Source organism: Brachionichthys hirsutus, chromosome 1, assembly GCF_040956055.1.
Source record: "Brachionichthys hirsutus isolate HB-005 chromosome 1, CSIRO-AGI_Bhir_v1, whole genome shotgun sequence".
In the NCBI taxonomy this organism is placed as follows: domain Eukaryota; kingdom Metazoa; phylum Chordata; class Actinopteri; order Lophiiformes; family Brachionichthyidae; genus Brachionichthys; species Brachionichthys hirsutus.
This window is the reverse complement of record NC_090897.1, coordinates 6,074,726-6,099,153: the sequence shown is the minus strand read 5'-3', so window position 1 is coordinate 6,099,153 and position 24,428 is coordinate 6,074,726. Positions and strand designations below refer to the sequence as shown.

The following is a 24,428-nucleotide window of genomic DNA, read 5'->3' as shown; positions in this document are numbered from 1 at the left end:
CTCCTGTGTGTTAGTGTGCAGGTCTTCTAACACTTTTTTTTTTCCCCCTCTTGTCTTTCATGCATCAGTATGTGGACGTACCCGTTACGTCTCCAGAGAATCTCTTGCTGCTTTATTAGATCCTGTTAATAATCACCCGACTGGGAACAGAGCTCCGGACTTACAAATGTCCAGAGATGAGAGCTCTTCAGTTGTTGTTCCTTCTGAAGTGTGATTGTCCAAAAATGTCCCTGTAAATGAGCAGAGTCCGTATTTTCCTTCGGCTTTCAAAATGTTGCTTGTGAATTTGATCATGTTTGTCTACTGGGGGCCGTACAATTCTGAAATAGTGTTAGATTAAGAGGCTGTCTCAGTTGCTTGTAAAGTATGAGGGGAAATACCTAAAATAATTAATTATATTATATAATGTGCCAGTAAAGGTGGTGAAGAAGAACAATGTCAGTCCTCGATTGTGAAGGAAATGGATTTGAAACATTTGTTAGTCCTGAATGATGCACACTACACGATGCATTTTAGTCAAGCATTACATAAAAACACGATCAACACCACAGTGTATTGTCACTACACTTTAGTCTTCTTTACATACAACCATTCATTGTATCGGCGATTTAATCACCCCCTCTCTTTATCTTCTTTTTCTTGCTCAAACAGTAATTTTCTCATTTCTCTTTGCATCCATTTCCTGCAGTTTTCCCTTCCTCCTCTCCCCTTTCTCTACAATATTGGAGGCCCCCTCCCTATTCCCCATCTCCCAGTCCTTCTATCTTCCCCCCCTCCTCTGTATGTCATACATAATGGGCCCGGTGCAGGTCTATGTGTCACACATGGGAGGAACTCCTGTGTTTTTTAATACATTTTTAATCCAGCCATTTGATGCTCCCCTTGTCCACCATAATTCGTACTGACTGCTGAACAAAATCAAAGGCCTTGTTCTTGCTGCTTCTCGCCTCTGCTGCTCCCTGTTACACAAAAATACATTTTTTATATTTTTTCCTCCCCAACACCTTGGTATGTTTATTTTGACAAGAAAGCGGGCCTGTTTGAGCTTTCTGCCTGTTAACAGTCACTCCTTATTAGTCATCTGATTCCTTCCAGAAACAACCAAAATGCTCATGTATTAGGGCTGTTATGTAGCTCGGTCTCTAATCCAATGGAATATATGGAATAGAATAGCAGCATATCCATACTAAATAAAAGGGCATGATTAGAGTGATATACGTCTGTATTTATACACGGTATGTAACTGTTTTCTGCAGTGCCAGCACTGCCTGCCCCTCTACAACGACAAGCCCTTCAAGTCAGGTGACCAGCTCCAGCCTATGAACTGCCGTTCTTGCCAGTGTCACGGTCACGCCCTCTCCTGCCATTACGATGTTGCAGCTGACGACCAACCAGATGAGCACTATCGAGGAGGAGGCGGAGTCTGTGACAAGTGCATGCACAACACCACGGGTACACCGTTGGCAACATAAGTTAGCTGATTGTCTTTTCCCTGTCTGGACGCTGGTATAATTATTACTTTTGACCACCTCAGCGATGGCAAAGAGAAAGTGTAAGGAAGTGTTCTGTTATTAAACTGACTAGAAGTGATGGCATCCATCATTTGGAGGATGTCATGAAGTCTCCTTGCCCACTTTCCCCATTTGGTTGAAACAAAAACATATTATTTATTTAATTATTTTGGTATTTTGATCCCTGTTTCTGCTTGATCATTCAACTTCATTGCTCTTCATCTCACCCTCTTTCTGTCTCTTTCACATCAGGGCACAACTGTGAGTTGTGCATCGCTGGATTTTTCAGGCTCCAGGAATCTGATCCTTCTTCACGTGATGTCTGTCGACCCTGCAACTGCCACATAGCTGGAACACTCAATGCCAGCACGTGTGCCCAGGTACACAGCAAACCATCGATGACCAATACAACCCTGGTCATTTCAGTTTTGCTGATTTAAGTGTTTTAACTCTGTTTCACACCTCCAGGTTGGAGGCCAGTGTCAATGTAAGGTTGCAGCAGCAGGCCGTCAGTGTGCAGACTGTTTGCTTGGCTGGTATGGTCTTAAGGCCACAAATCCCAATGGCTGCATCCGCTGTAGCTGCAGTGACACTGGCAGCATCAGTTCTTCAGCAGGAGGAGTTCCCAGTTGTGACCAGGACACTGGGCAGTGCCAATGTAAACCTCATGTCACAGGTAAACAAAAAATAAAACAACTTTGAATATTTTTATGTTTTTTTCTACAAGTTATTTGTTTTTATGCCACTGCATTGATGATGTGCAGAGGTATTAAACGGCAGGCTGTCCATCCATGCATCCTTCTGTCAGCTCATCAGGAACACTTCCATATGAGCATAATTGAGATAACAAGTTAAAAGTAATAAGGGCAGTATCAACACAAAATATGTCTTCAGATCTTTGTTTTATCTGTAGGAGTGGATCTCAACTCCAAACTGTCTAGCTCATAAAATAGTTTATATTACAAACATACGGTACATATAGCATGGACTTTTTAATAAATCACTTGGTCCTTTTAAGTGTCGTTACTGGGAATCTTAATGTGTCTCGGCAAACTCTCCCCAAATCAGGCATGTGTATACACAGAGACGTAAATACGCACACACCCTTATCCCAAAGCATTTTGCCAGCCCAAATAAACAGGCTTTTCTGCCGGCTTTGCTTCCAGCCGTTCTGCTTCTCTTTGTGATAAATGGTTTCGCTCTCTCCCCTGTGTGTCTTTGAAGAGCACGCTTGTATGAAATGCAAAACCGGCCAACGCTCCTCAACTCAACGCATCATGGTTACTGCTAAGCCTCACTATCAAGAGCTCACGGTTGTGTGTGTGTGTGTGTGTGATGACGGGCGTGTGCGCGAACTTGTAAGAGTGTTTCTTTATTGTTATGTACGTATATCTAGGGAGGGCGTCTGGAGTGAACCGTGCGTTCAAGTACTTGTCTTTGCTAACTGTGTGTATTGTACCGCTCTTCTGTGTGTGTGTGTGTGTCCGTGTGTGTGTGCATGAGCGCCGTCAAGGACTTAGTTGGTATTTAATTCTTTAATTCAATGCCAAGTTGATTAAAACAAACTGCTGCAGCCCCTTGCATTTTCACACTCCTTACAAGACTCACTTCAGTTTTTGTCTGTCCTCGTTTGTTCGGTCGCTCCCACAGGTATTTCTCAGAAATGAGATTTGATTATGGCAATTTATTACCGCCAAGCTGATACTTTGAGTTGAGCAATTGCAGGCTTTCTTCAGAAAGACAGAATTGAAACGTGTGCGCACAGACACACACATGCAGAAGCACGCACACTTATAACAAGGTGCCAGAGTGCAGTGTGTACATAATAGCGTTTGAAATGGTGATGCATGAGCCTGTTAACCAGCTGGCTACTGATAAAAGGGCTGGGCCATGTCCCAAAGATGTGCACATATGCATGTGTACACACATACACACACTGTAACACAAACTTACCCCTGTTCTGTCCTGATCTAATATCTTCTAACATGCTTTATTCTCACTTTAATTTCCTTTTTATTGTTTTCTGGTCTTTATATCTCCTTTTTTCTATTTTCTTCTTTTTTACTGTGTTTGTTTACTGGAAAACACAAGACAAGGGACAGACGTAGGATTTGAAAACACCAACTTTTCCACCGCAGTGTTTGCTTTGGTTTCTGTTTTTTTTTTAGAATGAGTAGGATCCTTAATTGATTGCATATTTTTTTTTTTACAGTGAGAACAGCATATAGTTAGAATTTTAAGCACCATCCTATCAACCTGTTATATTTGCCACCAACACAGTCAATGATGCACGCACACACACACACACACACACACACACACCTCAACTCACAATGTGCACTCGGAGTCATCGCTTCACTGCATTATTATGAAATATGATCAGTGGAGAGAAATACATTCATATCTATAAAATCATTAAAGTGAGCCAACCAGGGGAAATGCCAAGTGTGTGCCGCACACTGAGTAGGACACACTCACTCAAATGGAGATGTGTGCACCATTGGACAAGTGCAGTAACACGGATGTACAGAATCTATGTCGTGTGCACACATTCTCTCACACACACACACACACACACAGTCTCAAACGCACACGCTCTCTCGTAAACGGTTGTGGTGACTGCGTTGCCCCCAGGCATCCATTTAGGGACAGATTGCCTGTCATGGAATACGTATGGCATATTCAAATAAGCCCTGCTCGCTCATAGCACATATCATAGCTTAACTAGCCCGATAGCTCAGCGCTGCTGCTGGAGACATGAAACCTGCTTTGTGTTGCTGTTCTACAATAATTATAAACGGAACAAAAAAAAAAAGTTAAACATTACATTAAGGCAAAAATCATTTGCCTTAAAGTCTGAATGAAATGTTGAGCTGCCTGGTGAATGCATTAATGAGTAAAGAACAATAAATGAGACAGTTAATGCATGCATTTCCTGTGCTTTTCTTCTTGTATAATATATATATATAAATATAGTATAAATATAATATTTGAAAACTGGTCATACTTGTTTGTTTTGCCTTACCCGTTCTTTTGTTGTGTTTTTATAAGACACAGTCCTGTTAAACATGTCACTTACAACGATAGTGATAATCAATTATTATAAAAATACAATCTGCCAGCAAATTAAATCACATCTTTCTTTAATACTGCACAGCAAAAATTTTCACATGAGTAGAGTACACCATTTCCTGTTTTTCAACCCAAAGTAAATATTGTTTTTTTAATTCCTCCATCCATCTCTCCATCCCTCCATCTCTTTTTCTTTCCCTCTATTCTTTTCTTGTAGTTGCTTAATTTATTTTATTTTCTCGCTCAGTGAAATTAAGTGTTTGGCCTGAGGTGAGTGATCCATCATATGTAGAGGGCCTGCCCCTAATAATGGCAGTTTTATACACTTGCCCACAATTTCTTTCTCTCTCCCTCACGCAAGTACACACGCACACACACACACATTCATATGCAAACACACTAAGCACTAGCTTTTGAGCAACACAGCATAATTTCACTGTTTTATTTCTGCTGCATACCTGGGTCTTTAAGACCGCCCCAATCTATCTTAACATTTCTGTTTAGGCGTTTTCACACTCTCTCTCTTTCTCTCTCTCATTCTTTCTTTTCAGGTCTTTCTTGTGACCGCTGTGAATTTGGTTATTGGAATCTGTCCCACCCAGCCGGCTGCGTCTCATGCGACTGTGACCCCCTTGGTTCCTTCAGCCCATTCTGTGAGCCTGAAGGGGGTCAGTGTGAGTGTAAGCCTGGTGTGGGGGGGCGGCGCTGTGACTCTTGTGGTGGGGGTTCATATGGTTTAAGACTGGAGGGGTCCTGTGCCCCCTGCAACTGCTCTAAAGAGGGGACATCACCTGGGACAGATTGTGATCCTCACACGGGACAGTGTGTGTGTAAGGCAAGTTAACAACTGTACATATTTGTTGTTTTTTTATATTCACAGAATTATTACTCACTAAAATGTCAACCGTGTGTGAATTGTTTGCATGGCTGATCAACAAGCTGTAAAGACATAATCTCCCCATGCCGGCACAATAGCTCAGCCATTCTGTCAAGACCTTCTAAACAATAAAGACACGTATTAATTTACATACGAACCCAGACGAGCACTCAGCGGCATCTCTACCTCAGTCAAGTCCCAACAGTCTCTTTTAATTCAACAAAAGATGTCGCCCCTCTATCCAGACCCAAAAGGAAGTGGTTCTTTCTTGAAATCTTTCTGCCAATGTCCAAGACAAACCAAGGCATCTTTGTGCAATCCGTTTAACAAACAAACAAACACTTGTGAAAACACTGACTTCATTGGCACATGCATTACACATTTTTAGCAAGTGTAGGATCCATATAATTTAAAAGCATTTACTGATGGTTGATGGTTTTAATAGCACATGGATAAAAGCAGACAACCCCAGTGCCGCAGCTACCCGGTAACGATAAATGGAGTATATTGAAAGGTCTTTGGAGACACTTTGACACTTCATCCAACTTCATCCAACTCATACAAATCTTTGATTTTCTCTTCTGTTTTATGCTACACATTTCTCTTTCTGTCCCAACCCATTTCCATTAGGAACATGTGGAAGGCCGTCTCTGTGACACTTGTAGCCGTGGTTACCACACCTTAGAGTTGCGAAACTCCCTAGGCTGCTTGCCGTGTTTGTGTGACATCTATGGCACCGTGCCGGAGGGTGTGTGTGATATGTGGACCGGACAGTGCCCATGCCGTGAGGGCGTGGGGGGCACACAGTGCAACAACTGTGCCCACAACTACTACAACAGTAAGAGTACACACTCTGCTTTCAAACAGCCTATGTTACATTTAGTTAAGATGAAATTATTATCTCATGCATGTGATTTTGTGGGGATTTTCTTCTGTTGTTGTGTACATCCTTGTTGCTGTTGTTTAGGTGGTGCCATTTATATATATATAAAAATCTAAATCTGTCCAATCTTGTGTCCCATTAGAGGAGGTGTCCCAGGGCTGCGCACCCTGTACCTGTGACCCCAGGGGGACGGTGAAGGGGACAGTATGTGACAGCACCACAGGACAGTGTGTTTGTGTCCCAACACGCTATAGGCGGGACTGCAGCGACTGCCGATCCGGTGAGCGTGGACAGATGCTTGCGTGGATTGTAAAGGAATTGTGTCAGTAATGGAGAAAAACCTAGCTTCGCCAGGTTTACTGTAACACAAGTGGTGATGGGATGTATTGATGGAAGAATGTTAAAGAGCTACAGGTGACATTAGATGATAAAAATTATCTTCACAAACACTCAAAGAAAATTATTTTCAGTTATAGTTGTCGTTTTTTTATTTCACATTTACTCAATTTAATTCCCTCTCCCACTGGTTCATGACATCGAGAATCTGCTGTCCAAGTGGCTGAATAGAAAATCTGATTTATTTGTAGCTGTTAGCCTTGATAAAATAAACTGAATTGATTTATCCTTTGAACCTGGGTTACTTAATGGAACCTTTACTGCTCTTATTGACTTCGTGTTAAATTTCATTATAAATTAATGTCGGAACAGCACCCCGTAATAATGCTTATTAGGAGGAACGTAAAAAAGTTGTCTGAAAATTGCATTAGGCTTCAAAGCTGTGAAATGTTGTCACTTCTCCATCAGGTTTTATCTTATCTTCATATTTGTTACTTTTTTGCTCATCCTCCTCACAAAATACTGTTCCTAATTTGAGTGTGCTTAAAATAGAATAAGGTCATAAGATAGAGTACACTGATCGAGACTTTGTGGATATACATGCAGATGATAAAGCCAGAAATCTTAGCAGTGTTGGCCCTTTTGCGAACATTTGTGTGTGTGTGTGTGTGTGTGTGTGTGTGTCCAGGCTACTTCCTCTCTCCACATCAGCGTACTTGTGAAGCGTGTGACTGCCATCCCATGGGAGCATCACAGCGGGCTTGTGAGAGCCAGACTGGAGAGTGTGTGTGTACCCATCCGTCAGTGGGAGGACGACGCTGTGACCAGTGTCAGGATGCGTTCTTTGGATTCAACCCTGGTTTGGGCAGGTATCCTGTACTTATGCAGTCAATCACACATACAGACACACAACTATGCAGCTACACCTACACCAACATAACAGCAGCAGGCCTTTGTAAAGACAAGTTAATGGATTACCGCCTTGGTGGCAGATGTATGACTTTGATTGGTAAGAGATGCTTTGACCTTTACTGCTCATGACTCCACCTGCAAGCTCTCTCTCTCTCTCTCTCTCTCTCTCTCTCAATATTTAAGAAATCATCAGCAATGTAGCTTGGTCCTAGTCCATTATCTGATTTGCATATAGTTATGAGTACCTTCAAAATCATAGGAAAGGTTATATCTTAATATGAGCTCTTTTTTGTTGTGGTCAGTGTATGCAGAGATTACAAAATGCATAAACTAATGTTTATAAATTATTTTTAACAGAATATGCCTGATTTTTAAAAAAAAAAGGCATTTCTAGAAATGTGTTCATGTTAGAATTGAAGGACATATCTTGTAACAGGCGCTAAAGTGCAGGACAAGTAAAACTGGACTAATGTGTTCTCTGCTATTGGTTCTGGTTAATAGACACAGTAAGAAAAAAAGATCCTGCATTACATTAAGCAAGGTGTCTTTCAGTGTTATTGTATTTATAAATGGTTTCACTGTAGCTATGCTTCCTCACTTTGTTAATAAGAGACTTAAACCTAAAGGTGGAACAAGAATCTTTGAGGCGGATGTAAAGGGAGTGGAGTTTTCTTTCTCCTTGGGTATGGAGTGAAGGTCGGGTCACTATGGCGTTTGTGTTTTTCAGTGTTGTCTCAGCATTTGTGTGCGAGCAGCAGTTAACAGGACAAATGTGTGGCTCTTAAGGAAGCTGTGGCTTTTCACACAGCAGTAAAGAAAGTGTAGTGATATGTGTGCAGGAGAAAAAGCACGTTAATACAGTATAAATAAAAATGAAACGTGTGTGTGTGTGTGTGTGTGTGTGTGCGCGTGCGCATGTATGTAAGCCAACATCTTCCAACAGTAGATTGCGTTGCAAGTGTGATTGTGTGTAGAGGTGTGAGGTGGCTGGCCGGATGATCACCCACTGCCTAGACCCAGTGAGGGTAACACCTCTCTGGTGTCCCAGACACACACACACACATACACACATGCATACACACATGCACACACATATTTTCTAAGGGGGAATGCAGGTTCCGTGCAGTTTCTATGAAGTTAATTTCACAGCTCGAGGGTGATGGTGGGTTCAAATAAAAAATCTGAATATTTTCTCAGATCTTTGTCATGTTTTTTTTTTTCCTTGCCCAGATGCCAACCTTGTGCATGTGACCCAATGGGGAGTGTCAATGGTTCTTGCCATCCAGACTCGGGGGTCTGTGTGTGCAAACTGCTTGTAACGGGAGTCAAATGTGACATTTGTCAAAATGGAGCGAGTCATTTTGACCCTACCAACCACTTGGGCTGCAGTAAAGGTAGGTTTTACATGCTGTTCCACACAATCCCGGCTCTTTAAATGAAAGGCTATAGCTGCTCGCCATGTCCCCACCCATGTTTCTGCAAAATTGTACACAATAATACAGGTGGACTGCATCAGTATAGCAGCAATCCTAATTTCACTTCCTGATGTATTTTGATGCCAACGACGGGAGTTACCGCACAGCCAATATGCTGCCAATGTAAAATGTTTCTCACTTTGAAGAGGTTGTTCCTACTATTTATATCTGTATGGCTCTTGGTTCTACACTTTTTCTGTCTGTCTTTGCAGAGCCCATCCAACAACCTGTACCAGTAGGTTTAGCTCTCAGCTATTCTTCCATTTATCTCTCATGGCATCCACCGGACTCCCCAAACTCAAACAGACTCAACTATACACTCATCAGAAATGGACAATCAGTGCATAACATTCAAAGTCGATATCCTTTCAGTAAGTATCCACACAGGTTTGCAAACATTACTGACCTCCTTACTTGAAATGCACAGAATACATTGTTTTCCCTTGACTGTTTCTCCCACCACTATAAAACCGTTTACGCCCTTACACGTTCCTTCCTTCTTTTTTAAGGTCCAGAATCATTTGAAGACACTGGTTTGTCTCCTTACACCAACTACTCTTACTGGCTCATAACTGTCAATGTAGCTGGTGCAACAACAAGTGCAGCCGCCTTCTGTCAAACTTTGGGGGCTCCACCTGAAGCAGAACAGCTCCATTTAAACCTTATGGGTCGACCAAGTCCGACCTCTGCTAGCCTTAACTGGAGCACACCACAAAATCATACCGGTCCAGTCGAAAGGTAAGTTGAGTGATGCTTACTTCCAAACATTGAGTGGGTGGCGCTGTTGCCTCACAGCAAGATGGTCACAGGTTCAAATCCAACTTGGGGTCTTTCTGTGATCAGTTTGCATGTTCTCCCCTTGTCTGCGAGGGTTCTCTCTGGGTTCTGTGGCTTCCTCACACCACCAAAAACATGCAACTTGGGTGAATTGGTTACGCTAAATTGTCTGTAGGTGTGAGTGTGTGCGTGAATCATTGGCTATGTGTGGATGAACTGGTGGCTTGTCCAGGGTGTACCCCGCCTCTCGCCCGCAGACTGCTGGGGTTGGCTCCAGTAGATCTCGCGACCCGGATTTGTGAATGAATGAATAAAAGAAAACTGGCTGTAATGATGTACCCTTTGAATTATTTCATTTAAACAAGATATCCTGATATTACTGACAATTGGCAAAACTGCAAACAGAACTCAAAGCCTTCAAGTAGTTTAAGACCCATGACCTAATAAGCAGTTTACATATACAGGTCTTAACCCCTGGATCCCCACAACACTAGTTGTTAAGTGATTAACATAAACCATGTAGCCTAGTAGCATGGCAGGGATTGTCCTATTGGATCATAAGTGGATTGTCATATTTTTTTTGTCTCCCACAGGTTTGTCTTGTCCTCCACAGAGGCAGTGAATGGAGCAGAGCCTGCCGTTCACTATACAGGCTTGTCCACAGAGGCTGTGGCAAGTGGTCTAAAGCCATTCACACAATACACTGTAAAACTGGAGGTATGTGGTGGTGCACGGTTCTCTTCTCATTCCCAATGAGAAGATAAATATATTGCTTTAATATGATGCAACTCTATTATAAAATAGTACAGCTTAAGCACAATTGATGAAATCCTAACATTGTGTACAGGCATGCACTTCTGGGGGTTGCACTTCTACCCCGCCGCTGTCTCTTCTTACTGGCTCTGCTCGCCCACAAAAGCAGCCCCCTCCCAAAGCCACTGCTACAGGTCCTCATGCACTGCATGCTTTCTGGGAGCCCCCCAGTCAACCAAATGGTAGGACCAAAACCATTCTTGTCTCATCTAAAGCTCAGGAAATATGAAGGATTGAACTTTCACAAATACAAATTATACAAACATCATTGTAGAATGCATTATATATATTACAGTTGCTTAATGTAACTATAATGCATCAATTGTTTACGTTCCCATTAGAGTGAACGAAGCTGTAGAATAGTTACACACAGTACACGATTGTAACTATATGTAGCGCTCGGAACACTTCCCAAACAGCAAAGGGCTTGTGTCTGAGGAAATATAGCTATTAATTAATACCACTGCACACACACACGCGCACACAAACAGAGACACACAAACATAGAGAGCTTTGTTATGGCTCTAATGTTCAGTGCCAAACAAAGCCCAGGAAATTCTCTGTTTGTGTCTGTTTCTTCAAGGATACCAGTGTTTATTTCACCATAATCAATCAGTGTTGTTAAAACAAGCACTTAAACATGAACAGATCGGCAACAGGACCGAACACTGGCCTGGGCTTGCTCTTTTTTTTTTTATTAATTCACTTTAGAAATAACTCTTTTGAGTTTACTAGGTTTAAACAGCAGCACTTCGTTTTTTTATTTTGTCACTCTCCCCCTCATAACATTATTGCTTTCTGTGCAGGTGTTATTACAAGGTATGAGCTCTTTCTACGTGGACCAATGGAATTAAAGAACCTCTCTACTGTTGAGAGGAAGGTGTTCTCCAGCTCTGGTTGGTTGGATCCAAGTGTGTCTTTAGAGGTACACCCAACCAATAGGAGCGCAGTGTCCCGCCCTCAGAGCAGTGCCATTGTAGAAGGTCTGCAGGCATATTCCACCTACCAGTTGAGCGTTGTGAGCACTAATGTGGCAGGAAGTGTCACATCAGGGTGGACCACAGCACGAACCATGGAGGGAGGTTTGTATAGGATGAGATCAGTGTTTGTTTGTTTGTTTGTTGTTTTTTTTCATCATGGCTGGTTGTTTGGTTCAGCATGGATGCCAGCGCTCCTACCAGGGCCTTTAGATGCTGGCTTCATGAACGCAGTGTGCCGCATCTTTGATCCCTTTCAAAAACGTCAAAGATCGCTCTTTAAATAAAAAGAAAATCACGCCCAGAAAGTGATCATATTTAGAAGAAGATGAATGGAACATAACTTTTTTTTTTCATAAACGGACACATTATATCAATGAGTGAAGATAAATGAAGTTGGGAAATAGGAAAGCATTAAAATTAAGTGTGGGGAAGGGAAAACTCATTATCATATTTGAATTTCAAATGGATGATATGGCTCATTAGGACTAAATGAATGCCTTAAACGTCACTCCAAGCTATGTGTCTGGATAACAAGCATATGATAACACCACTTTAAACGGAGAGCATCAGTGTTTGTGCGCGTTCATGTGCTGTGTTAGATTGTGACTGTGGGTATGTCTGCAAAGAAATCACATTTCACAGCGCATTTCACAGCTAGACACCATCAACAGCAGAATAAAAGAAACCTTCTCTCTAATCTGACGTGTAATAGTGACTCTCATAACCACAGAATTACAGAATACATGAATCCATTACATCCACATAAAATCCACAAAATGTATTTGTCTAAATTAGCTTTTCCCTTTGAAATAACCGTTTATTAATATAAGTTATCATTAGACATACGTTTCTCCAGCTGATTTTTGTGTGTGTGGTTGGACTAAGCGTGGCGGGCTGCAAGGCATGTTAAGCAGGCTAAGCAGTAGAAAGAGACGTGGAGAAACTGTGTGTGTGTGTGTGTGTGTGTGTGTGTGTGTGTGTTTCCAGCCCCAGAGTTTATTGCTCCTCCAGAAGTATCTGGAGTTTCATCAACCAGTGTTAAAGTTGAGTGGAGCACCACAGAGGGCCAAGGGGTCATCGCCAGAGGACGGGTCAAAGACTATCGTGTCAACTTGCTCACCAAACAGTCCAACAGCTCTTATGCTCCGCCTCTTATCAGCCAGGTAAATTGGACATACTCAAGCATCAGCTTTAATTTCTACTCAAATGAGTGGAAATTACATCAATGGCTGAAAGTCTGAAAATCAAGAAGTAAGACAATTAATTTATTTTAACTTTGTTGTCTATTTCTGTTTCACTATTAAGTGAATGTACTGGGGTCACTTTCATCTTTTCTGTTGTAGCTATTTTCCCCAATTTGGTCAACTTTATTGTCCTTTTTTTGTTTCTATTTATTTAGGTCCTACACAGGATGGGACCCACATCACAGCCTGTTTATTTAGTGCGGGGATTGAAGCCTTACCAGGTGTATAAGTTCACTCTTACAGCCTGTACAAACACAGGCTGCATTACCAGTCTACCAGGTACAGGGCGGACTCTACCAGCAGGTGAGGCAAAATGACACACAAACACCCATGGAAGCAGGCAGGATATGAATGCGCACTCCAGTGGCGTGTTGTGGGGAAGCCTTTTTATTGTGTGTGTGCAAATTTACTCATGTTTGCACACGTAAAAATGCTGCAGTGACAAAGTCATCTTTAAAAAGATATATTTAAGCAGATTGTACTGCACATTCTAATTCAATCATCAAAAGAAATGATTTGTGGACAGTTACATGCTGCATGGATTGATGAAGTGTGTGATGACCTGAGGACTTATTCCTGGTGTGCTTTATTTAACAAGTCAACTTCCTGTTGACAAGAATCAAAAACACACACGCACATGCACGGTTGCAGAAATGCTCACACGCCCCATCTCCCTATCCTTTAGATTTACAACTATTATTGAAGTAGAATGAATGGCTGTGTTTAATAACTCAGGGACAAATCTATGGGACTCAGATGAGCATTGATTGATCAGAGCAGGATGAATAAAAAATACGCTCACATACTCAGACTAGTTATTCAATGCCTTTTTGTCTGACTGCTTCGCTCTGACCATCTGTTGCTTTCTCATGGTTTTTTTACTCAAGTCATCTTGCACTGCCATCGCGCCGTGGCATTGTCACTTGAGCAGAAAATAGCACATGGCAGCAGCAGAACATGAATCACTTTGCAATATACATGTTGCAAACACGCACACTTGACCCTCCAACACACTGCTCCATCTGTTCTCATGGTTTCTCGTCTTGCTGCTCATTTTATGTTTCTTTCTGTTCTGTTTTTCTTTTGTTTATAGCTGTATGTGAGTAGACAATAGGAGTTTGTGGTAAAACAAAAAAACTTTCATCTATAAATAGCTGCTCAGGGATTTGAGATTTAGACGTGCTCTTAACAGCTACATCTGTTGACATAGTGAATATTTTAATTCCGTACGATTCTCAAAAAGTCCTTCCTTGTGTTTATTGTGATGAATGATATTTTATATTCTAATCAGTGGACTTTTTAAATGTATTTTTAATGGCTACATCTGTTGACACAACAACAATGTTTAATTCAAGTGATTCCAAAGGCTTCTCTTGACTGTAATACAGTACAGTACAATATGGCTTATTGTACCCAGTTGACTATTTGAATGCATTTTTAACAGCCACATCTGTTGCCACCATTTCGTTTCATCCAACACCAAATATGTCCCTTGTTTCAACTATAAGAAATGATAATGGCATATGCTGTGTGGCAGATCTTTTTTTTTTAATCTTCAAAAAATGTGCATTGTGTGTCTGCTACTCAATGTGGTATTATGACCATACCTATATCACTCTTTGTAGTCATTTTAATTGAAGAAGTTCAGGTGTAATATTTAAATGATCATTTTGATATTTGCTAACGCTAATGTTTTTTTTTTTTTTTTTTTTTATTTGACAGTTTTCCTCTTTGACTGAATAATACATGAGTCCCATGCATGAGAAGTACGAATCTAAATCTACATTAATTCTACATTAACATTACTTTTTTTTAGTCTTTTAATACCAGATTTTCCGTTTTATTGCTCATTACATAATTTTGTCTCAGTTTTAGGAAAACAATTTTTTACCAGCTATTACAGGGTAGCTGGCTTTCCCAGTACGAGTTCCCATGACAGACTGCTTAAAGGGCTGAATGTGTTCAACTGAGTTGGTATGGTCATCATTTCAACATGCATGCATCATTCTATTATCATCCCCCGCCATGACAGAAGAAAAGAGGGGGCGAGAGGGACAGAAAAGTGGGTTCCCTCCTTTCTGTCACTTAATGACAAAACTATTTCTCAACACAACCTGTTATTAGTAACAGGGTTTCTGGGCCCTGACCATATAATATGTTTCCTAAAACTTAGATTTAACAGGCTCCTAGACCTACCATATTTATTTGAGAGAAAAAAACTTTAGCTTGTTTTGTCTGACTAATATGTCTAAAAGGTTTTGGTATAATGGCCGAATTAAACTCAGTGACGGAATGATCTCCAGCTTTGTTGCTCTCCTTGTAAGGTGTACTTAAGCATGATACTGATGCACTGATAAATCTCCCGCACATAAGGCGGGGCCATTAGAGCCATCTACCAGCTGCTGTAAGTGAGCAGGTAGCATCTGTGAAACCACTGGAGTTACACCAAAGCACACGGCTGAACATTAGCGCGCACGCTGAGACAGACATAATGACAGAAGGAAGGAGCTCTCTGTCCATGTTTGTGGATGCATTTACAATTGTTTCAACGTGTGTGTGTGTGTGTGTGTGTGTATCTCCTCGAAGTTATCAATCACGACGTAAAGTGAGTGGCTAATCAGAGGCTGATGGTGATGTTTTATGTATCCTACATCCATAAAGTCTTGTTCTACAAGACATGCACAGAGAGGCGTACACACATACACACCCACACTGTAACACCACTCAACAGAACAGGAAGTCTATTGATTTATGCATAATTGGCCCGAGGCCCTTCCTGAGGAGAGAAAAATGCATGGCCAGGGATCGCCGTGTCAATAAGTGGTGTGCTTGTGCGCCTGGTGTAACTGTACGCTAAGAGCCTGTTAAGACATGTCAGTCGCCGTAAAAACAGAAAACACACACATGCACAACATGCTCCTGGGAGTTGGCCTATGATTTAGCTGCTTCATTATCATGTTGCCAGATAAAATTAACCTTTCTGGTGGATTGTTAACCTTGTGTGTGTGTGTGCGTGCGTCCGCGTGAGAGGGAACGTGTGAGAAAGCAAGTGGCTTTAGTCAAACTGAATGCGTCATCGTTCAGGACTTATAATTTGAGTGAGTTAATAAGTATTTGCTTACTGTATAGTTGAAAATGACAGATAATGCAAACCTTTATTATTTTTATTCATTGGGGCAGTTCAATTAGAAAATAGACATTTGTGCTGTTATTTCAAAATAAAAAAAGTGCATCTTTACAAAGCTGCAGGCAATTTTGCATTGTCGTGTGTCATTGACAAGGTTCCTGAGGACGGTGATATCCAGAATCTCCTGCAGCTGTTGAGTCCAAAAATGTATTCTGTAATAATATACAGTGATAATAATGACAAAAAATCGCCATTTTCCTGCTTGTTTCAGGCTTGCTTTTCCTCACACCCTTCTTGAGTTCAACTTTTCCTACAGACAGTCACAGTTGTTGCATTTTCATCTACCTATAGATTTCCAAAAATCAGTCTGTCACTGATACACGAACACACACCATGTAGAATGTATTTAAACAAACAAAGAAACAATCTATTTAAAACGAGGCGTGTGTGTGTGTGTGTGTCTCTATGTCTGTGAGGGCTTGGTCAGTGTTCTAAATGTCAGCATAGCTCAATTTCAATAGACTGGTAAACTATCGATCGGTGGTAATTTATGGTTTGATGTGGCAAGATGAGCCGCCTAAGACAAGCTGTTCACTTCCCTTTTAAGAGCTCCTCTAGAACTCACACTAACGCCTGTCACGGTGTCACTGAGCGCTAATTTACTCCTAGCAAAGACCATTTAGACCTTTACTGAAACACACAATGTAATGACACATACTGCACACACATCCTTTCCATCGTCACACCAGTCCATCATTTGCTATATTTCTCTCTCTCCATTCTTATGTATGTCTTCTTGCCATATGAGCCAGTCTCTGGGTTGATTTATCTCTACACGTGTTGAAGCTGTGGCTCCAGTAGCTTCCAGTACATTTCACAGAGACATTTAATTTAACATCTAAAGTGAAAGTGGGAAATTAAATTGACCCTCTGTTAAGTGAAAATGGGACATTTGTCTGTTCTAGACCTTTTGCAAGTATGATAGAAATGAAGTCAAGTCATTCTTCTGCTGGCTATAAACAAAACATCATGCTTATTACTTTATTGGCAGATTAAAACCACCACCAAGTACGTTAGGTGTGGTACATCTTTTGGTTGCGTTTTGTGATTGAAACATGTTATGTTCAAAAATCCATAGTTATTGACAAATAAAACTCCAAACACTCCACCGATACAACCATGAAGCTTTCGCCTAGAAGACCAAAACAATATTTGTGTTCCTCCAAAACACCCATCTTTCCTTTCTTGTCATCAAGGTGGCACCTGCTAGACCGGTTTGGTGCTGAGTAGCAAGGAAAACAATGTTTTGCATAAGTAGTCATCACTCCAATCCATGTGGAATGTGAATCAAGTATCAGGGAAGCTTTGATTTGCATTGCTCTTACATCCAGTCACTCATTTCCCACCTGTCTCTCCTTAGCTCCAGCAGGACTGTGTCCTCCTCGGCTACATCCAGTAAACGAAACTACCATTGAAGTAGACTGGGATCCTCCAAGCCAGCTCAATGGGCCACGCCCACTCTATCAGGTCTGGACTGTACCTTTGACTTTGTTTCACCGATCGTAGTGCAGGGTTAGGTTTCCTTGAAACATGCTTTCTGTTTGAAGGTGGCTTTATTTGTTCTGAGATGATGATCTATCATTTTAACTAGTGAACAAAAAAAGCAATGGTATTTTTTACCATGGCTGTTTTCCCATCATATGGACAGATGGACAGGTGAAAGTTGTCCACCTGTTGGGGGAGATGCACCAAAATAGCATTTTAATTCCAACTCTTCTTTGATGAACTCATCTGACTGCCTTTCAATTTACTATTTCCAAAAAAGTTCCACTTTTCAACTTTCTCTGTTTGTATTTGGGAAGACATTTTAGCAAGTTGAATTCTGAGCCGTTCTTGTTTGAACGGCGCAGAACATTATTTTATTTTTATAAAATAATTCCAGCTGACACACTATCACTATTGCTATTATTAATATTTCCAGGTGGAAAGAACAGACGTCTCATTGTCTGACCCACAACACCCAGTTGCCAGAGGAACCAGATTTTCAGGAACCGGTTACCATCAGTTTCCCAGTGACACCCTCCCAATCAACACTGACTTCACTGGTAAGAAAATGTGTCTTGGTGCATCTGGATCTCAGTACGGTAAATCAGTAAGTAGACATGTATTTCTGCATTGCTATATACTGTATTCACCTGTAAATATTATATATGATTGTGTTTATTGGTATATTTTTGTGTTGTTCCAGTGCACTGTCTCTGTCTTCCAGCGACACTCCTTTAGAATGACTTCCCCAGTCATCTTAAAGGACAATTATCTTTCTGTTTACCAGCATCATTAGTGGGTTGAGCGGCACAGCCAAACATGTTCTGCTTCATCTGAGAACATCACCCAGTCTGACGCACATAATTAATGACTGCTGATACTAATCAGTGGGATTTGAGCAAGCAAAGCTCTTTGATGCCACTTGAGATTATTTATGTCCTGCACAACCCTTATTTCACCAATAATATTTTTTTTCTATGTGGATAAAATGTTTTACAAAAAAATAAACTTTATGATAAAAATATTTATTTTTACATCTATGAGCAAACCAGTATTCCTGACTAATTCACTCGTGGCAGCATCAACTGCAAATGAGTCAAAAATGCTCTCTTTGTTAGTCACATAATCTTGTTGCACCTAAAATACTAAATATTTCCGTGATAAATTTAGATGTTAGTTCATATCAGAATTATAAGGATCATGCACCTTGAAAAGTAGTAATCATAGTAATTAAGAAATAAATAATTTGTTATTTATTTTCTAACCCTTCACATGGTATTATTTTATTAATATATTAAGGTAAGAACGTATCCCACCCGAAGAAAATGAAATTTAAAAAATGGCTTATTCAAATAAATAAATAAATACATTTTGTAGTCTCGATTTTGAGTATTTCTTTTTGAACAATATGTGCATGGCAGTTGCTGAGTTTGTATTCACCGCTCTGATACCAGACATAAGGAGAGAAATATGTTCTCTGTGAGATTCTACACAGTTTATCTGGCGATGTAAGGCCTTGATAGAGTAATATTTCATACTAACAGTATGGTAGCCAGTAGATGGCAGATTTCGGAATTACAGAATCAACACGCCATTTGATCACATTTCCACAAACATTTTCTCATCCAGACTTGTTTTCAGCCAGCTTTTTTTTCTTTGGAAAACATGATTACAAGTCTCCATGTGCTTGAATCTGCTTCCATATATGTATGTGAAATTGTACAATGTTCCTGCTTACTAGCAGTGTGCACTTCATTGTTTTACAGTTTTATAGTGTGTGCATTTTGAGTACAGTTTCAACTTTGTTTCTTAGTCTTTTAATTTTAAGATTCCCTTTGTCTTTTCCTCTGTATTCATTTGGAGCTGACTGGTCTCGATCCAAATCAGTAAAAAAAAAGAAAATTTCTGGTCATAGGGTGATGATGATGATGAATATATTTATTAGATGGAATGTTAGAGTACAAGTGCAGTCACACAGTAGAATGTATTACAGTACAAGTACATTCAAACACCCTGTCTAAGAGGAGCATTTCAAAAAAGCCCTTGCGGTAAGAAAATATCTATACTCGTGATTTTTTTAAGTCAATTCTTTGTAAGATCTGTTTTATCTTATCTATGTTCACTCAGTACAAATATAAATAAGTGTATCTGAACACTGTCAGTAAATTGATGATTATTTTTGCTATTGATGGGTTCCTCTCCTCCGTAAAGGGTAATGGATCAGACAATAACTTTCAGACCGGATCTATTCTGGACCATGAATGTGTCGGCAGTCCTCAAACCATCGCCCTTTTACAACCATCAATACTAATAGCATCATCTTCAGACAATTATTCCCATCGAAGAGCATGGAACAGCGAACAAATCAAAGCCAAATTGGATTATGAATGTAATGCAGTGTAATGCCCCCTCGAGAGTCAATTGATCAGGGGAAAGACTCGTCAATCGTTTGTGTCTTGTGAAAGTCTAGTAACTCCGACAATGACGACTGCAACATTTTTATGAGGCAAATCTTTGTGTAACTTTTCTGATTAGTTTCATGTTTCAGTATAACACATTTCATTCAGAAACTAGCACAATTGTTTTTGCTTCTGGAAAAAGTATGAAGCGGCAGCATATAAATATTATGCAATGTTCTAGGAAAATTAATAATGTGTTGTTTCCATAATTTGTTCATTTATGGTCTCGCTGGAGGATTCTCTGGTTCTTGAGCAAGTGAATTACAGGCCGATCTATGTTGCATTTTAAGATTAAGAAGTAACAGGTAAAGTCATATACGTGCCCTTTCGCCTGTAATTTTATGGCCACTTCACTTACATTATTTTTAACTAAATAGGCTCTTTTCCATGTACAATTATTGTGACAGAAGTAGAGGGATCAATAAAGTATAGTCTGCTCATTCATGATTAACGATGCTTCATAATCCAGAATGAATTTAGGGTACTTGGGGTCAATATTTACCATATTGAATCTTATTTTAGATAAAATGACATTAAAGCCATGTACAATTATGCTGTGATTCTGAATACCGGTACCCTGTAAGTGCTTTTTTCCATAAATGCATGCTCGTCCATCTATATTTTCTATAATGACTGTATCTAAAATCCCACAATGTGACTTCCCACTCCACTCCTTTTTTGATGGGACTCTGCATCACAGTAAAAGGTGGAAAGCAGTATTAGTCAATGAAGTATTTAAATAGAAACTGGTTCCTCACAGGTTATCTAGTGCGCTGTCATTTGTAAGTCTTTTATGTTAGAGCCCGATATTGGTTGATTGGAATGATGGACATATTACGACAGATAGATAGACATATTACAACACAACATTGTATTGCTATAGAGCAGGAAAGAGGGAAATGTTAAATGTTATAAATAAATGTTCCTTAATTAATATGATTGATTGCCAGGCATTGATGGTGAGAGGATCGGGGGAGAAATGTTCGAAGAGAAAGTTTGCACAGACATCATTAGTTTTTCTCCATTTAAAGATTAATCAGAGGAGGCTGGGCTCTTTAATTCTGTCATTTGTATATTTAATGGGCTGCTGCAGAATCTATGGGTGTAATTAGCTAGCTGCCGCGCTCTCATTAATACGCCAGGCTCTGATTAATGCCAGCGCAGAGCTAACATGACTGGAGTTATTCAGGTTATGTTGTGTCGATGATTGCACACATCCCCTCATGTTGACCGAGACAAAGAGAGCAGAAACCACACAATAATACACAAAACAATACTGTAAACTGTACTTTAAACAGAAAATTGCTGACTATTGCTGATTGATATTAAATATAGTTGAAATAGATATAAACAAATTAAATAAAAGTCCTTTATGTTTGCTTGAAGATGAGAAACTGAGCAGTCAGACAAAATAATGAAATAAATTTAAGGTGGCCCTTGATCATTTTGTACAAGACTTTGTTAAAGGAGACATATTATACCCTTTTTCCACAAGTTAACGCAGTTCTCAGGCACTTGTATGAAATATCTGTGCCGGTCTTTGGTCAAAATAGCAAACAGATTCAAATCCTCAGATCTTCCCACAATTCTGTTCCCTTAAGAGACAGAGGGATGAGGAAACACACAAACTGTCATTCTGTGGGTCTAGTAGTGGATTAGGATCCAATCTCCAATCCAGCCGAACATGACAGGAAAGAGCGCTGGCTGGTGTGTGGGTGCGCACACACGTTCAAGGTGCTGTTTCCAGAACTTGCAAGATTCCCACATTGTTGAAGCAACACAGCTGACTGAGACTTCAGCAATTCTTCTTATAGATAGATGGATAGATACAACTTTATTAATCCTTGGAAAGAATCCCTCAAGGTAATGAGGAAGCCTCTAAGGGTGATATACTGTAGACTATTATTATTATGCTTAGTGTTCATTGAAAGTATTTCTTAAACCATGTTAATCCTTGAGAACAAATAAACATGAAATTGACAATTCTCTCTCTCTCGCGCTCTCTCTCTCTCTGCCTCAACGCACACACTTGTTCCTGGTCTGACTTTGTCAGGCGTTGAGTTGAGTTTCAGGACTCGCTCCCCAGTCGGCCTGCTCCTCTGTGCCTTCTCTCCAGGAAACCAGGAAGAGTTCCTGGCCATTCAGTTAAAAGATGGACGTCCTTACTTCCTGTTTGACCCACAGGTATGTCAAGTTGCTATCCTCACAGTTTTAGAATATGAGTGCAAATATCAAGATGAATATGCACAGCAATATCAATGACTCGCATGGTTTACAAATAAAAGCTCAGAGCGACCTCATTGGAATATTTTTGTTGAAGCGTAATATTGGTGTTCATTTAACCCATTTGTTTCACTTGCTTTTCATCCTCGCTGGTCTTTTCCATTATTTAAACCTTAAACCTTACTTTAACGGCTGTGGGTCGTCCAGTGATCGGTAGGCAGTGGTTTGAATCCCTGCTCTGTCGTTGAGCAAGACACTGAACCCCAAATTGCTCCCAGTGGGTATGGCAGCAGTCGCCAACTGGAGTGTGAGTGGGTGAATGTGAGGCGAAAGTATAAAGCGCTTTGGGCGCGTCGAAGGTGGAAAAAGCGCTATATAAGTGTAGTCAATTTACTTAGTCACTTCGCCTGTCTCTCTCTTTTTTCTGTGTCTTTCTCCCTTTTCCTCTGCCCTCTCTCTTTATTCCATTTTCTCTCTCACTTTCTCTCATCTAATAAATGTGATCTGTAGCCCCTCATTGGTTTCTGTCAGGGAGACAGGGAGAGGGGCGAAAACTTTGAAAGTGTGTCAACGTTTGAATTGGACTGCAATTAACTCATTCCCTGCAGTCACCACATATGAATACCAATTGAAAGCTAATTAAGCTTTGCACAAGCACGCACAGACACACACACACACACACACACACACACAAGCACAGCCCTGCATTTCTTATCCATCCATACAGACACATGTAGAGGGGTTAAAGAGTCAACGACTTGGATGATGAAAGTGATGATGGGAGATGATTATACATACGGCCACCAACTAATTACACACTCAAACAAACACACACACACACACTTCGCCTTCTCACCTATATCACTGTCAAATATTATTATCAAAAAAACTTGATCAAAAATCTAACTATGGAATCTGATTTCAGAGGGGTGTATAACACTAAATAGATCCTTGACTTACGCTGTTACACTATTGTGTGTGTCTGTAATTGTGCGGACTGCTGGAAGGAGTGTATGTGGGTCTTCTCCAACTCCATTCCTTTGTTTAGGCTAGTTTGCGGTAATTAACAGTGGGAGTCGGGTCATGGCTTATTACTGTTCCCCTAGAAACATATAGCTGGGCCCATTACTTCCCCCCCTATTAGCTTGTTGAGCTAGCCTAATGGGATTACTAGTGCAGGGGGTGTAATTTAGCATGACACCGGAAAGTGATGTGAGCTGCCGCACACTCACACACACTAAGTACATTGACATATTTGAACGCTGAAAAAGAGGAGATGGACCAACCCTTTGTATTTAATGATACGTACTGAAACACACGTACAAAGTTGGTAATTGAAGCGGTTTTATTGACAAAGGTTCAGTCAGGAATGCTTCGGCCTGTCGTTTATTTCATGCAACTTTGCCGTTCACAACCCTCATGCACATTTTTCATGTCCTTGTCTGCAGCTCTCAATTGAGATACAAGTATTAGTTGTTCTCGTTAGTTGTTCACATTAACCAGGAGCACAGGCACGTATATAATTCTTTGCTAATCATCTTTGGGTCTGGACCTGCTGGGATAACTTATCCCTCAGTCCCAAAATATCCCTGTAGATTCTCAGCACCAAACATTTTCCTGACAAATCATTTTTATTACAACACACTATTATATTTACTTATTTCACTTGTCTCTCCTGACCGCTATCGTAGGCACACACACATAAATATTATTTCCAATGCCTGAATGCAACCAAATTTTAGTTACCTGATTTCATCCATCCATGAGTGTAAATCCATTCATCTATTGAGGGACACAGTGGGACCCGTGGGTTGTGGAGGAAGTCTGTCCATTGTATTTCTGTGTTGGTTATTGTGTGGGGAATGTGGAGGCTGGTGAGATGGAGAGAAAGGTGCCTTTTACCACTTGTTCTGTAAAGGCTGCTGGAGTTATAGTTTGTGGGGTAGTTGAGTGTTAGGGGCTTCTGCAGCTAGCCATCTATTAGGCAAGGCAATCAGATTACATGTGTGTGTGTGTGCAAGAGCGAGAGGAGAAACTAGAGAGGCTGTTTTCATGCTGTCTTGTTAGGTAGATCTGTCTAGCGGTGGCAGTAAAGATGTCAGGGGCTGATGCGCTCTGGCATTCATACATTTATTGATCTCATCATTAAAGCTTCATCATTGCGTGCATGTCTTTGTGTTTGTGTGTGTTTGTG

The 24,428-nt window shown here is 40.6% G+C and overlaps 1 protein-coding gene across 1 annotated transcript in view; it reads left to right on the top strand.

The window, feature by feature from the left end:
- Positions 1–24,428, top strand: part of ush2a (Usher syndrome 2A (autosomal recessive, mild)) — a 129,835-nt gene that overhangs the window by 11,667 nt on the left and 93,740 nt on the right. The window contains exons 5-22 of the mRNA XM_068741852.1: positions 1,257–1,452; positions 1,764–1,891; positions 1,980–2,187; positions 5,135–5,418; positions 6,091–6,304; positions 6,486–6,623; positions 7,368–7,548; positions 8,822–8,985; positions 9,279–9,437; positions 9,576–9,804; positions 10,437–10,560; positions 10,691–10,838; positions 11,463–11,738; positions 12,624–12,799; positions 13,036–13,183; positions 17,428–17,534; positions 17,989–18,112; positions 22,065–22,195. Coding sequence (XP_068597953.1) covers positions 1,257–1,452; positions 1,764–1,891; positions 1,980–2,187; positions 5,135–5,418; positions 6,091–6,304; positions 6,486–6,623; positions 7,368–7,548; positions 8,822–8,985; positions 9,279–9,437; positions 9,576–9,804; positions 10,437–10,560; positions 10,691–10,838; positions 11,463–11,738; positions 12,624–12,799; positions 13,036–13,183; positions 17,428–17,534; positions 17,989–18,112; positions 22,065–22,195 — 3,135 coding nt within the window. The remainder of the gene's footprint in view (positions 1–1,256; positions 1,453–1,763; positions 1,892–1,979; positions 2,188–5,134; positions 5,419–6,090; positions 6,305–6,485; positions 6,624–7,367; positions 7,549–8,821; positions 8,986–9,278; positions 9,438–9,575; positions 9,805–10,436; positions 10,561–10,690; positions 10,839–11,462; positions 11,739–12,623; positions 12,800–13,035; positions 13,184–17,427; positions 17,535–17,988; positions 18,113–22,064; positions 22,196–24,428) is intronic.